The following is a 16,421-nucleotide window of genomic DNA, read 5'->3' on the forward strand; positions in this document are numbered from 1 at the left end:
GACAGAGAAAATGTTTCCAGGAAGTAAAAACTGAGGAATTCTTTGTCTCTGCTCTATCATGTGTAGAGATGTGAGGGATATTGTGTGTAAGGGTTAAAGCAGCTGATCTTTGAGCTCTGAGCTGCTTTATGCTTTTATTGGTGTTCAGTGTCTCAGTGTGACAGCAGCCTGACGAAGCTCTTTATGAAACAGACCTGGTCCAGACAGCAGAGAGCTGCACAGAGAAAACCTTCATGGGAAGAAGTTGAGTAAGTGGACCTTTGTTTGCTTTGAATTGTCTTCATTAGGATCTCTAATGTTTCCTCTTCATCACAAACAAGCTGCTCTGTGTTTGTTACTGTGTTGACTTCCTGAACAGAACAAGACTCTCATCACTTCATCACTGATTTCTGCTCTTTGTTAAAGACTCAATGCCACAAAGTTCATCCAGCAGTAAATCCTCAGAATAACAGCTGGCTGCCTTTAAATCAGAGTCTACATGTAGAAACACACTTTTGATTTCCTGATGAGTTTTTCTGTCAGACTGCAGAATAATAATGAACCTGTGTGTGTGTCTTCATCAGGTGCTGCAGGTTACCAACATTTAAAGATATCAACTCTTCACATTACAGTTGATACTGTTTGATCCTCACTGTTCAGTCTGACTGTGTTTCAGTTCAACATTAACTCATAAAACTATAAAAGCAGATCCTTAAACACAATCTGGACTTCAGTCTGGTCTTTGATACTCAGGTTATTTATGAAAGATTATATTTCATGTTTATTGAGGTCAAAGTTAATCAGTAATCATTTTAATCAGTTATTTTATAACACAATGAACTCAGTGAGCTGTCAGTTAAATGTGTTAAATCTCATGAATGTAAATGTAACGTTCAGCTTCTCTTCACATCAACGTCATGATGATTATTTGTTCTAACAGCACACAGTGAAACACTGAGAAACCATCAATACAACAATAAATATAGAAAAACATCCATCAACTGTGGTCATGTAGTGAGTCTTCCTTCCTGTCCCGCCTCCTCTACAGGTGGAGCTCTGACTCATCAGGAAACAGCTCACCTGTGATAAAAACCCTTAGTGACAGCCGTGGAGTGGAGAGTCTTTGTCTTCAGCAGTTTGGACTGTTAACTGTAAGTTTGCTTTGTTTCATACTTTAACTTTCTCTGTGCATGTCCCATTAGTAGAAATAACAGTACAGGATTCAGGGAGAGTATTCTTAGTGAACAGCATCCATTTAGTTTAGTCTGTTTAACACTAACTTATAAAGGTGCATAAAGGTGGAATTTGCAGGATTCAGAAGAGGGGACAATATCATTTATGTAAATAGAGAACAATATTAAACCTAAAAAGAACCTCGTAGAACATCTGTTGAAATAATATTTATGAAATCAGAGTGAACATCATCCATTTTTACACTCTGTGATCTATTAGAGAATTAGTTTTTAAACCATAGACAACTGACAGAATCAAACTGAACCAATATACTTTTTATACCAGTACTGAGTGATCGACATTATCAAATGCCTTCAACAGGTATAAACAGAGCAGCACGAGATATTTTACTATCCAGGACAAACACAACGTCATTTAAAAACAGTGACGTTGCAGATATGATGCTATCTATCGGCCTAAAACCAGACTGAAGGGTGTGAGCACAGAGATCAAAGAGAGATAAGACCTGAGCTGATTATTAAACAGTGATTCCAGGATTTTAACAAGTCAGCATATTTTGGAAATAGGGCGATAATTATTAACTATAGATTAATCACCACCTTCATGTAGGAGAAGGACAGATTCTGCACTGTAGATGATTAGACTTGTTTCAAGGTAACTGCTCTTCATTTGTCTCAGTAAAGTATTCAGTCTGTTTTTCAGCTCAAAATGAGCAGAAACGAGTCTGAAAAGTGGATTCAAAGAGATTAAAGACGCCACAACTCATAAACTCATAACCTGAGGAAACTTTAGAGACATCCATATAATCCAGTTTCAAGCATCTTTAACTTGAATTTCTGACACTTCATTTCTTATATGAAGCCAAACATTCTTAAATCTGCTGTTAAAACTAGTTTTAAGGTTGGATGATGTTTGATAGTTGACAGGTTTTGATGCTAGTTTAATGAAAAGTAGTTGAGTGGTGTTTTTCTGGTCAGGAGGTTTCTGTGCACTGTGGGAAAAAGGGACGTTGAGGTGAACGGAGCCGAGGAGTCCCAGAGTTCAGACAGACTGATTTAGAGAAGCAGTTACAGACAAACGTTCACTTCTTTATCATCTTTTTATTGTTTTACTCAGGTAGAGGAAGTCCAGGGGGACGACATGTAGAAATAAAGAACAAGTGTGTAACGGAGGAGGAAAACAAGAACCCAGACAACTAGACCAGAAACCCGGACAAAGAGAAGAAATGGCCTCATCCAGCTCCGACATACAGGTCAGTGTGCTCCAATCTATCAATAAACAACTGGATGGTGCTTCCACCAGGAGATTAACGTCACTGTGTGCTGAGCTCCACACGGAGACTACTTTGTGTTCACATTCTGCTTTAACTCATGGGTGTAGATTTGGGTTTGGAAGGTGTTGCTGGATTGTCCAAACGTCACAGAACTGAAAATGACTTCACTGCACAAAACTAAGTCAGCTGTTGTTGGCTAAGTCAAATATAACTTCTTACCTTTCTGACCATATATGGTTTTAATCATTGACTTTAGATTTGTCTTTACCAGAGATGGAAAAAAGAGGCTATCACCGGTCTTTAAGCAGCTCTGTCTTCACACTGTAAACACTACACGCTGCTGATTTTACAGGACTTTCAGGTTGTTTCTGAGTCTACAAAGTCGACATCAATCATGACAAAACATCCGTCCTGCACAATAACATAACATGCTTCAACAAGTCCAAATGATGCACATCAGGCTCCTTCATTTCCATTTAGCTGCATTAGCACCACCTGCTGGATGTTTGTTAAACTCTCCTCTGAGTTCCAACACTAACAAAATACCATCTGATGCATTCAATTTAGCAGTTATACACACACATACTGTATGTACATATAGCTTAAAGTAACTGACACAAAGCAGAGTATTTATGGCACCACTATAAACACAAGTGTTCATCATTTAAAGTGTAAATATTTTAGATGAAAGACAAATGACTAAAGCAACTGATGGAGATTTATTCACATAATATATTTTAATAACACAAGAAAAAAAGACCAAACATGAAGAGACCAATAACACATGAAATAATGATGGCCCAGCTGTTCCTCCCAGCCCGCACAGATGTTATCAAACCATTTGTGGCAGTTGTTGTTGTCCTACAGGAAACATGCTGTAGTTCTTCTGAGAACCAATGACATTAAAACTGTTGAATGTGGTTCTTTAAAGACACACCTTCAGGCAGGTAGCCCTGTTGTAATTCAAATCCCAGTCGAGTCAAACCGGGTTAAGTAAAGCCAGCACATGCGTATAGGAAAAGGCCGACTGACTGACTGACTGACTGACTGAGGTGCAGGCTGGGATTCATGAGTGTTAATAAAGTCCTCAAGTTCCCTCAACCAAGATGATAAGTCTGCCTCTCTGTCCTCACTACTGGAGGAGTATTTCCAGTCACTACAAAGACACAAAATGTTATGTTACTTCACTTAGTTCCTGTGAAGACAGTCCATCTTCTGGGTTTATTATTGTTTGAATCATTCTGTCATGATGGAGTGAAGGCAGATGGACCCAAGTGTAAGAGAAGACAGGCAGACAGGATCTAAAACACAGATATTTATTGAAACTTGACAAACTGTAGTTCAGAACAGAATCAAACTGATGATTCAACAAAGACTGAACTGAAAACTGGACTTAAATACAGACAGGACTAATGAGGGAACAGGTGACCAGACAGGACATCTTTAGTGCTGCTTAGTAATCTCTGTAGCCAAATTAGGTAGTTATATTAGACTTTGTCAGGAAATACACTATATAGACAGAAGTATTGGGAGATGCCTCTTAATCATTAAATTCAGGTGATTATTCAGACCAATGGACACAACAATAACTGCAGAGGTCAGACAATACTGTAAAATTCACTGTGTAATTGTTAATCAAATAAAGATTTTTGTCATTCCTTAAGATCTTAGCACCACAAAAGGTGGTGATACCTACAGAGGTCCTCTTGGAGTGTTTGGAGGATTTGGGATCTGAGGATTTAAAAAAATTCCAGTGGTACCTGTGTCAGCGGGGAGTACTTGAAGACTTCAAACCAATCCCTAAGAGTCGCCTGGAGAAAGCAGACAGAATGGACACACTGGATCAGATGTTCAAGAGCTACTGTATAAACACTATTAAAGTGACCAGAATGATTTTAGGGAAGATGAGTCGGAATGATCTAGTGAAGTGTTTGTCCCACCTCCCAGAACCTAAAGGTAAGTCATGGAAAGATTCAAATGTTACAAAGATATTTAGAAATGCTCAGTCGATGGTCGGTGGACTTGTTTTAGATTCTTCAAGGTGTTTCTCCTCTCATCCAAAAGTCTTCTTTACTTCTGACTGACTGGTGGGAAGTTACAGGTGTTGAACCTCTGCAGGGCTGTTTACACCTTAAAGCTGTGTTCACACAGAATGCAAAGCCAATATTCACCTCGTGTTACTCACACAAGTTTTACTGCTGGATCATGTGTGTTTATTTGGCCCAACAGCCTAAATACTAACTGTACATTAAGTGTAAGCCAGCTAGCAACAGACACACCACTGTATCTTTGGGAGTGTTCCTCTGTGTGTTTGTGTTTAGTTCAGCCTCTGACTGAACTCAGGACTCAGCAGGAAGTCTGGTTCTTTCTATTATTTCCCTCCAGTTTCTCTCCTTTTTCTCTCTCCTTTCTGTATGTTCATGAAGTACATTCATAAAGCACACTGATAATTGAGGTGTGAAAAATTGACTTTTCATTCACTCTGAACACCATTATTAATCCCACATGTGGGTCATTATTCCATCAGCCTGTCAGTCGTTAGAGTCCCATGAGTCCAGAGGCCTGTACTACGAAGCTGGATTAACCTATCCAGGATATCTCTCCGTTACCTGGGTTGATTTATCCAGATATTCACAGTCCAGGATAAGCGGTACTACGAAGCTGGTTATCAACTCGGTAATTGAACCCAGGGTTTTCCAATCTGGATCTCTGCGCGCTCACATAAAGGGGAGGTGTTTGCAGCGTCTGACCAATCACAAACATGCAGAAACTCTGCAGAGCAGACTACTTTACCATGGAGGAGCAGACAATTATTATTCAACAATATGAAGAATTCAAACATCATCCAGGACAAAAGCAAGCAGGAAGGAATGCTGGCAGAAAATTGCCGACTCTGTTAATGTGTAAATTCATGAGATCATACAATATTAATTTATCAGACAATATAAACGGACAGCACTCTGATCACACAATGTCACTTTATTACGGCACAGACGTTTGGGGCAGAGCGCTTCCTCAGTGCCCTTCCTTTCATAAGAGACATTAAGTTAGTTTAATATTCAACATTCAAAATACAAACCTATTATGCGCTTCAACCATTTGAGTGAATGATTTCAAACCAACTGTATAACCTACAGAATAATATCCCTCATGTGCCTCAAGGATTGTTTTACAAATATATATTTTCGTCAATTTTTTACAATTACAATAAATAAATACAGTTATTATGCTCCCTGACACTTTGATCTCAGGATGTCAAACCTACAGAATAATATCCCCCACGTGCCTCAATGATTATTTTTTAAATATATATATTGGTCAATTAAAAAATTGCATCTATCCCTAAAAGCTCATTCTCTCCTAAGCGCTCCTCTCACGATCCGCGCACCAATGTTGACAGCCAGGATCTTTTAAGAATGGGCGGGTCATTTTCTAAGAGAGCTGATTGGTCAGGAGGTGGTGCTTTTGTACTCATTGATCCCTTATCCAGAACATAACCTGCTCCGGAGCAGGTTAGCCGTTCAGCATAAGTTACCATGGTGATTTACCCCGGTAAGAAGTGAACCAGCTTCGTAGTACGGAAAACCCAGAGTTAACCCTGAAGTTACCTCAATAAGAGAAAATCCAGTTTCGTAGTACAGGCCTCAGGTGTGAATGCTTCTTAAGGCTTCAGTGTGCTCCAACTGAAACACTTGTTGGATAGTCAGACCTCCTCTAGACAGTGAAGTCCAATAATTATTGTTGCACTGCTCCAAAACCAACAATCACATCCACTTTATGTCCTGATTGGTCAACTGTATGGAGATGTGACACAAAGTAGAGTATACTGTATCCTGAAACTGCCTTCCAAGCAATTTTAGTCTAAACTCACATTATCATGTTGCAAACCTGTGTTTTCCTCTGTGAGAACCTGATCTTGGATGAAGTATCATTTAGGTTCAGGAACTCATCCTCATAGTGAAGAGAGAACAGTGGAAACAAAAGCAGAACCAATAACAATGGATACACCTTAAGTTCCTGCAGTGGAAACATCATACAGGTGTTTCTAGTCTTTGTGTTGTATGCCACCATAGAGCGAGGGGGAGACATGATAACAGTTAAATATGTGGATAAAGGTGCACATTGTAAGAAACTGGAGGGATTTATGGTGTTGCGCTCAGTCGCTCACATGAAAAGTGACAAAAGTAGCTGTGCAATAAATTTTGAAAACTAAGTTTGAGAGAGAAGTTTCTCTCCTCCAAAAACCTGAGCAACTACTGTGTAAAGAGGGAGTAAATGATAGATTATCAGTTTAAGAACCATCCAACAAAAGTTGTGATGTAGGAAAGGTGTGGCATTGACATTTCTGTCAATTGTTGTTTCTTCATTCAGAGATTCTTGTTGCGTGCCAGTGCAAACTCAAGTCTAACCTGCAGAAGAAGTTCCAGTGTCTGTTTGAGGGGTTCGCTAAAGCAGGAAACCCAACCCTTCTGAATGAGATCTACACACCGCTCTACATCACAGAGGGAGGGACTGCAGAGGTCAATGATGAACATGAGGTCAGACAGATTGAAACAGCATCCAGGAAACCAGACAGACCAGAAACAACAATCAGACATGAAGACATCTTTAAAGCCTCACCTGGAAGAGATGAACCAATCAGAACAGTGATGACAAAGGGAGTGGCTGGCATTGGGAAAACAGTCTTAACACAGAAGTTCACTCTGGACTGGGCTGAAGACAAAGCCAACCAGGACATACACTTCACATTTCCATTCACTTTCAGAGAGCTGAATGTGGTGAAAGAGAAAAAGTACAGCTTGGTGGAACTTGTTCATCACTTCTTTACTGAAACCAAAGAAGCAGGAATCTGCAGGTTTGAAGAGTTCCAGGTTGTGTTCATCTTTGACGGTCTGGATGAGTGTCGACTTCCTCTGGACTTCCACAATACTGAGATCCTGACTGATGTTACAGAGTCCACCTCAGTGGATGTGCTGCTGACAAACCTCATCAGGGGGAAACTGCTTCCATCTGCTCGCCTCTGGATAACCACACGACCTGCAGCAGCCAATCAGATCCCTCCTTGGTGTGTTGACATGGTGACAGAGGTCAGAGGGTTCACTGACCCACAGAAGGAGGAGTACTTCAGGAAGAGATTCAGAGATGAGCAGGCCAGCACCATCATCTCCCACATCAAGACATCACGAAGCCTCCACATCATGTGCCACATCCCAGTCTTCTGCTGGATCACTGCTACAGTTCTGGAGGATGTGTTGAAAAGGAGAAAGGGAGGAGAGCTGCCCAAGACCCTGACTGAGATGTACCTCCGCTTCGTGGTTCTTCAGTCCAAAGTCAAGAACATCAAGTATGATGGAGGAGCTGAGACAGATCCACACTGGAGTCCAGAGAGCAGGAAGATGATTGAGTCTCTGGGAAAACTGGCTTTTGAGCAGCTGCAGAAAGGCAACCTGATCTTCTATGAATCAGACCTGACAGAGTGTGGCATCGATATCAGAGCAGCCTCAGTGTGCTCAGGAGTGTTCACAGAGATCTTTAAAAAGGAGGACTGTGGGATGTTTTCAGAAACAGTGTTCTGCTTCGTCCATCTGAGTGTTCAGGAGTTTCTGGCTGCTCTTCATGTCCATCGGACATTCATCAAGTCTGGAGTCAATCTGCTGGCAGAAAAAACATCCTGGTTGTCTAAAGTCTTTAAAAGCAAATCTGAACCTGAATCAACACGTTTCTACCAGAGTGCTGTGGACAAGGCCTTAAAGAGTCCAAATGGACACCTGGACTTGTTCCTCCGCTTCCTCCTGGGTCTTTCACTGCAGACCAATCAGCCTCTCCTACGAGGTCTGCTGACACAGACAGGAAGTATCTCACAAACCAATCAGGAAACAGTCAAGTACATCAAGAAGAAGATCAATGAGAATGTGTCTGCAGAGAGAAGCATCAATCTGTTCCACTGTCTGAATGAACTGAATGATCGTTCTCTAGTGGAGGAGATCCAACGGTACCTGAGATCAGGAAGTCTCTCCACAGTTAAACTGTCTCCTGCTCAGTGGTCAGCTCTGGTCTTCATCTTACTGTCATCAGAAAAAGATCTGGACGTGTTTGACCTGCAGAAATACTCTGCTTCAGAGGAAGCTCTTCTGAGGCTGCTGCCAGTGGTCAAAGCCTCCAACAAAGCTCTGTAAGTACTCAGATAGATTATTTTAATATTCTGCTTTCTTTTCAAAATGTCAGAAAAATAAATATGTTCTTATTGTTTTTCCTCTCCAGACTGACTGACTGTAACCTCTCAAAGAGAAGCTGTGCAGCTCTGTCCTCAGTTCTCAGCTCCCAGTCCTCTAGTCTGAGAGATCTGGACCTGAGTAACAACAACCTGCAGGATTCAGGAGTGAAGCAGCTTTCTGCTGGACTGGAGAGTCCACACTGTGAACTGGAAACTCTCAGGTCAGGATTCATCAACCTGTTTAACAGATGAATTTAAACTCTGAATGATTTCAGAGGATAAACATTAAACCTGTGTAGGATTGCTCCTCTGATATGATTTGTTAAACCAATTTTTACCTCAACTTCAAATGTCATGATATTTCAGTGAACTGTTGCAGCTCAATTTTCAATAAGCATGTTTTTCTTTCCTTGCCTGATTATTGAGGCCTGATACTCAACAAGTTCAATGTCACTTTTATATTTTGAGGCAATACATCAAGAAATAAATTAAGCAATATGGGGGTGGGGTAACTTTTACAAAAGTTCTGACATGAAAGCAGCATTTATGTTGTCCTTCTTTTACACCTTCAATAACAATCATGTCTTTAAAAAGGCTCCATCAGTGTTTTTTGGCCAACCAACGGTTCTACTCAATGAGTTTCATCTTCAGAGCTGTGGGTGTTGGGTTCCCTCTGAAGCTGTAGATGTTCTCCTTATATGTCCACCAGGCTCTCAGTGTGTTGTGTATGAGAAAAACAATCTATGTTAACCAGATACAGTAGAACATGTTTAACAATACTGCAGCTACAATAATGAGTTCTTTACTTTCTTTTTGTTTTATATTAATTGTTTCACATCATACACACTGATGATGTTCTTAGACCATGTATGATCCTGTGTGTACTTTACATTTTCCTGAGGAAAAATTGCTGCCAATACCTTTTGTGTGTCTGTGTGAACCACACTGAGCATGGAGACAAGAAAGAAGAGCAAAGAGTTATTTGAGGATTTCAGAACCACAATTGTGGAAAAACATGAACAATCTCAAGGCTACACGTCCATCTCCGGAGATCTGAGTGTTCCTGTGTCCACGGTGTGCAACATTATCAAGTTTCCAGCCTATGGCACTGCTGACACAAAGACATTAAAGAGTTAGACTGGAGTTTGCCAAAACTTACACAACAAAGCCAAAATCCTTCTGGAAGAACGTACTGTTGACCGATAAGACCAAAGTAGAACTTTTTGGTAACAATCTTTTTGTGATAAGTGGTGCATTATCTGGACTGCAGGGGTGCCAATACTTTTGGCCATGATTGTGTAAAAAAATACTAATAATGATGGTTGAATATCTCAGCTTCTGGTCTGGCTGGCTAAGGGATGGCAGCACAGAGCGACAGGCTCCCAACAGTAAACCTTAAATACATACTAACCCTAACTCTAACCCTAACCCAACAGAGAGGCGTAAGTCAAATGTAGATGAAAGGGGGAAAGATTATGCCCAGAAAAGTTATGAAAAGTGTCGCACAAAGGAAGGAACACGACGACAGAGAGGAAGTTCAACTATCACAAGCTAGTAGCAATATGCTAGAGGACATGCAGCTGACTGACTTGGAGCAGAGCCATGATGCTAATCTTCACATTATCCTGAAAGAGCCACGAGAATTCAGAAAGCACTCCAGCCAGAAAGTAAATGACATAAGAGGGGACATTAATAAGGTCTACTAAAGAGTGGAAGAAGCTGAGGAGCGTATAAACTGGCGGACCTGGAGGGGCGTTCACAGCATTATAATGTCAGAATATATGGGGTAAAGGAAGGAGCTGCTTATGAAAGGTCTGGAGCTCCCTACCTCCATAGCCTTAAATATTGTGAGGACGCACCAGCCACTCACCACGAAACCCCCGACCCAAGTCCAGCCAAGATCCATCATGGTCAAGTTCTCAAGCTTTAAAATGAAAGAAGTTCTCAAAGTAGTTTGGCAAAGAAAAGGATTAGATTTCCAGGGAAGAGGAGACATATGGACCACGATTACACAGGAAAGAAGGAAGGAAAGAAACATAAGATTTCAGTGTTTACAGAAGGTCCCTAAACATCTCACACGCAGCTATCAGTAGTGTCTCTGAGTGAGTGAAAGTTGACAGCGGTGCCGTTTATATATCTATAATATTAGTTTGTATTTATGGAGAAAAGAATGGAAACCAAATGAGCAGCTTGTGTGTATCTAAGTATGGATGGACCAATCATACTGCAGCTACTCAGACAGCTGTGAGGACAAACATGAGTTAGTTTAAATGTCAGATTTACAAAGGTTAAACCTCAATCATCACTGATCAATGATCAGATGATTGATCACTGATTATTGATACATCAGCTACTTTCCATCAAATGAGCAGAGCTGTAAAATGAAGAGTTCCCACATTTCTTCTAAAAGTGTGTAAAAACCGTTGGAGCTGCACAGTCAAGTATTCACAGGGTTCCTCAAGCAGCAGTTTCAGGCTAAAGAGCAGACTAGCCTGTCTGGTGGAGACTTTGATGAACCTCTGTGAAGTCACATTTTATATCAGGAGGCTCCTTGATTTAGTGGAGTTTTAAAAAACCTGAAAAGTTGACACAGCACTGTGATAGAAGTGCGTCTTTATTCTTCCTTTTGGCAAAAGCTTCACTCTTCATAAACACATTAGAATGATTTGAACATTTGGATCACAATGACGAGGTAAAAACATGCTGCTGAATCTTCCCATCTGGCTGGATGCTCAACTTTCTGGAGCTCCCTGATTCACTTCATCTTTTAGTGAGTTAGTTTGGAGACAGTTTGTTGTTGTATGTGACTGCACACAGCAGTACTCTCACACTGTGTGACATGTGTGTTGTTTTGTGTGTTTGCAGTCTGTCAGGATGTCTGATCACAGAGGAAGGCTGTGCTTCTCTGGCCTCAGCTCTGCGGTCCAACCCCTCCCATCTGAGAGAGCTGGACCTGAGCTACAATCATCCAGGAGACTCAGGAGAGAAGATCCTGTCTGCTGGACTGGAGGATCCACACTGGAGACTGGACACTCTCAGGTATGGACAGACAATGTGTGATAGAGGAGGAAGAGCTGCAAACATTTTCTCTGTCAGAGCTGATCACAGATCTCAACTGAATCTTTGACTTTTTCTTCTTTCTAACTGAAGTTTCCTGTAAATGTTGAAAGTTAAACCTGATTAGATTCAATCAGGGTTTCAGAAGGATTGGGATAGTGGATTCAGATTGGATCAAAGTGTATGAAAGCCCAACCCCACATTAGAAGAGAATAATAAAACAGTAGACTAGAGCCATGTAACGTCCATGTTAGCATGCTGAAAGAGAACGTGCTGCTCTGACCCCCCCCCCCCCCCTCCTCCTTTCAGCCTGCAGCCTGCTGGAGTCCGATGGTTGACACCAGGTCTGAGGAAGTGTAAGTCTGCTTTTATTTTTATTCTTTATTTTATTGTGAAAAACAAACAGGAAGCATAAAGTCAACATTCAGACTAACAACCAGAACAGAACGACAAAAACACCACAAAAAATAAAAAGTCATAAAACATTAAATATCTGTGTGTGTGTGTGTGTATGTGTGTGTGTGTGTGTGTGTGTGTGTGTCAGTCCTACTGAGGATGAAGATGATGTCATCATCAAACAGATGATAGATCAATAACCACATGTCAGTCGGCCATCTTGGACAGTACATAACTGTCCAAGATGGCCGACTGACATGTGGTTAGAAACAGCTGATAAACTGATCAGCTGTATTGTGTCTCATTCTCTCCATCAGATGCCTGTGAACTGGAACTGGATCCAAACACAATGTACAGAAGACTCAAACTGTCTGATAACAACAGGAAGGTGACATGGGTGGAGGAGGTTCAGTCATATCCTGATCATCCAGACAGATTTGACACCTGTTCTCAGCTGCTGTGTAGAAATGATCTGACTGGTCGCTGTTACTGGGAGGTCGAGAGGAGAGGAAACGTTTTCATATCAGTGAGTTACAGAAGAATAAGCAGGAAAGGATTCAGTGAAGACTGTATGTTTGGATGGAATGATCAGTCCTGGAGTCTGTTCTGCTCTGATGATGGTTACTCTGCCTGGCACAATGACAGACAAACACCCATCTCCTCCTCTGTCTCTAAGAGAGTAGCAGTGTATGTGGACTGTCCTGCTGGCACTCTGTCCTTCTACAGAGTCTCCTCTGACACACTGATCCACCTCCACACCTTCAACACCACATTCACTGAACCTCTGTGTGCTGGGTTTGGGTCTGGTTGGTATGGTTCCTCAGTGTCTCTGTGTGGTTTGTAGGAAGGAGAGTCTCCTCCTGTCAGAGAAAGGTTCTCATGTTATTTAGTACCAACCTGATCTCTCACTGGTTGTAAATAGAGTTTGTAAAGCCAACATGGTTTCCACATGACTGACAGTTAGTTAGTCAGTCACATATATCCACATTTAAAAAGCTGTAAAACAGAAGCTGATTTTCTCAGAGCAGATATCTCAGTCTGTTAGAGGACTGTTTGGAGGTTGGGAGGTGGTGGCTTTGATCCTTATGAGTCTCAGTCAATGTTCAAGTCCAACACCCAAAGTGAAACTCAGAAGCTCTCAGAGAGAAAACCACCAGCGGCTCAAAGTTTACTGAAACGTCAAGTTGTGAGCGAGCTTTTTAAACATGTTGGAAGAGTTTAGCCACTAACTATAACACACATAATGACAGGAAGTATCTGCTGGCCTATAGAGGAACTTTGTTCTTTCTCCTCTTATTTGCTTTTTTGGCTTCTTGTTCAATGACTTGTTTTTTGAATCATATAGTGGATTCAGAAACCAACATGTTTTTATGTGTGTCTCTACTGGATGTGCATGTACAGCTGTCAATCAACATGATGATTCATCCATTCATCCATTCATAGTTGTGTCTCTAAAATGTCAGGAAATAGTGTAAATAGTGTGAAATGCTGGTTGTAATTGGACAGAGTCAAAGGCAGCGTCTTTAAATGTCTCATTTAGTCTGAACTAAAGTCCACAACATCAAACATTCAGTTTATTATCATGTGAGACAAAGAAAAGCTTCAAAAGGACTAAAATGATGATGAAGTGCTGATTTAGTGTTGATGGATAATCAATGAATGGACTAATAGTTGCAGCTCTGGCTGTATGTGAACAGAATATTAGAGGACAAACAGCTGACAGTTTAGCGCCTTACTAAATATCCACAATAAAAAGCTCATTTACACCATCATTCATCTGTTTCTAATCTTTTCATGTTTCTTATTTGCTGTTTTTGTCTTTTTACCAAGTAAAGTTGATCATTTGTATGTTTGTGTTACTCAGGCACACTGTATCACCTGTTATGTCCAATAAAAAAAGGATGATCAATAATAATAGAAGCTTTCATTTGATCTGTCTTTATCGTCACATTCAGAAAAATGTCCCTCTAATAATAATGTGAACATTATTAATAGTTCTATAATTCATTCAGTTTAGTGCAGACTCAGTTTCAGACACACAACTTACAATGAATCTTAACTTTAATCATTTGGTGATAATTAACGTGTGTGTGTGTGTGTGTGTGTGTGTCTCTGTGTGTGTGTGTGTGTGTCGCTGTGTGTGTGTGTGTGTGTGTGTGTGTGTATGTGTCTCTGTGTGTGTGTGTGTGTGCCATAAATTTCCATTTTTTCATTTCACCTGTGATAAAAACCCTTAGTGACAGCCGTGGAGTGGAGAGTCTTTGTCTTCAGCAGTTTGGACTGTTAACTGTAAGTTTGCTTTGTTTCATACTTTAACTTTCTCTTTAGTAACTTCAGGCTTTGTTTCTTGCTGTCTGTTTTATTTCATCATAAAGTTTGAAGAACTCTCATGTTGGAGGATAAATCTACATGTTGTTAAATGATTGATTTACTGGAATCAAACATGATTAATGAACAGTTGATGATTATGTTTCTCACATCTAAACGTATCACAGCTACGTTGGTTCACAGTCAAAACGTTTTCTCTGCTCTATTCTTTTCTATAGGACTGCGTTCACATCACTTTCAAGTTGTTGTCTGAGAAAACAAATAAAATGGCAGAAATGACTTTAATTCTCAGTGTAGAATGTAATATTTTAAGATAGTTTTGGCATTAAAATGTGTTTTGATGACATTTCTAGTGAGACATTTTGCTTTTGCAGTCTCTGTTCAGGCGTAGAGTTGCCTTTGGACCGGTTGGACCGTTTGGACGTGTCCATACCAATATTAAGGTTGAAGGGAAACAAACGCGCCTCACTCGGCACACAAAGGGTTAAATCCTTTCCCACTTTGGCACCGCCTCTTTGAGACAGGTCTGTGTTTTGATTGGCTTAGAAGGTTTTTCGCCACACAAAGTGTAAATCACCTGAAGTAAATATTCCCCCTCATAGGCTGCTAATGAATGAGAAACATGGCTCAGAACCACAATGACACAGAGGAGGTTGAACCATGCTGCTGTGTGCCACCAAGAGAAGTTGGATAATGTTGACATTAAATGAATATACCAGCAGTTCATGGGTGTTAATGAGAGGCGTCACCATTTGCTTGGTTCTTTTATATAAGAGCAAGGCAGTAGATGATCTCTCTCCTCTCCTTCCTCTCTTAAATGAAGCATACATGCAAACACACAACTTCCCCCACAGTAGCACATACACACCACCTGTTTTCTGTGTTCTCTGAATAAACTAAATACTACATTCTCCCACCTTAAAGTAAAATCTCTATGAACATGGTTGATTGTAAATCTACTGAAGTCTTGCCAGAAGTTTTCTTTTCACCATGTAATTGATTAGCAGGCTCATATTTATCACTTCCTTCACCTTATTCACTATGAAGTATTTATGAGGAATCATCCAGACTTCCTTCTAGTTTTAACATCCAGTAGCAGCACTACCTAAATAATAATAATAATAATATAATAATACATTTTATTTAAAGGCGCCTTTCTTGGCACTCAAGGACACCGTACAGAGTTAGTGAAATTAAAAACACATAAAAAAGAAGCAGCAATACAAATAAAATATAAAAATAAAGACAATATAAAAGTGACAGAGCAATTGACATCAGATGGAATGGGCAGTTTTAAACAGATGTGTTTTGAGTTGTGATTTGAAAAGGGGGAATGAATGGATGTTTCTGAGTTGGGGTGGTAATGGATTCCAGAGACGGGGAGCAGAGCGGCTGAATGCTCTGCTAAACATCCATTACACACATTTTAATACACTTTGCTTTTCAAATCAAGTCAGAGAGTTGTTGTTAATTCATGTTCCAGTGTGTGTGTTCATGTTGGTCCAGTTATGAGCAGCGTGTGTGGTTTGGTGCTTGTGTCTCAAGTGTTTTGGGGCCACAAAAGTCAACCCCTCCCTCTTCCTCTTCCTGTTCAGAATTTATTTTAGTGCCACTAAAAGTCAACCCCTCCCTCATCCTCTTCCTCTTCACACTTTACTTTCACTTTCTCTGACATCGTGCTGCAGATAGTTTTCTCCGTCTGAAGGTAATGTAACCGACACTTTCTGTGTTTTTACACTTTAATGTCTCTTTGTTGGTGTTGTTAGTGCTGACTGCTGTTAGTTTAGCTCCTCACAAACAGCACAAATCTGCAGTTTGGTTGTTAAAAATGAACTCAAACTAACGGCTGAAACCTTTCCGCCATCTTGTGATTTAGGAGTGAGTGTGTGGAGCATTTCAAGCAGTTCACACACCTGACATTTGTCACGCTGAGCAGTGATAGATCCCACCGCACAGACATTAATATATAATATATGATGA

General features: G+C 40.6%; 1 protein-coding gene across 1 annotated transcript; it reads left to right on the forward strand.

Annotated features, from left to right (window-relative positions):
• The first annotated feature begins 4,350 nt into the window (after positions 1-4,350).
• Positions 4,351-13,671, forward strand: LOC128362375 (neoverrucotoxin subunit alpha-like). The gene is made up of 5 exons (XM_053323115.1): positions 4,351-4,402; positions 8,579-8,618; positions 8,708-8,881; positions 11,526-11,691; positions 12,454-13,671. The coding sequence occupies exons 1-5, from the start codon at positions 4,351-4,353 to the stop codon at positions 12,955-12,957; spliced, it is 936 nt and encodes a 311-aa protein (XP_053179090.1). The 3' UTR covers positions 12,958-13,671.
• Positions 13,672-16,421: the final 2,750 nt, after the last annotated feature.

This window comes from Scomber japonicus, chromosome 7 (assembly GCF_027409825.1).
Source record: "Scomber japonicus isolate fScoJap1 chromosome 7, fScoJap1.pri, whole genome shotgun sequence".
Taxonomy (NCBI): domain Eukaryota; kingdom Metazoa; phylum Chordata; class Actinopteri; order Scombriformes; family Scombridae; genus Scomber; species Scomber japonicus.

What these genes read in the sequence shown, in the direction of transcription:
- LOC128362375 (XM_053323115.1), top strand. Translation starts at nt 4,351, where the DNA reads ATGAGTCGGAATGATCTAGTGAAGTGTTTGTCCCACCTCCCAGAACCT. An exon ending in AAAGCCTCCAACAAAGCTCT is followed by an intron (nt 8,619 to 8,707) that starts GTAAGTACTCAG and finishes TTTCCTCTCCAG; the next exon opens with ACTGACTGACTGTAACCTCT. An exon ending in ATCCACACTGGAGACTGGAC is followed by an intron (nt 11,692 to 12,453) that starts ACTCTCAGGTAT and finishes CTGGAACTGGAT; the next exon opens with CCAAACACAATGTACAGAAG.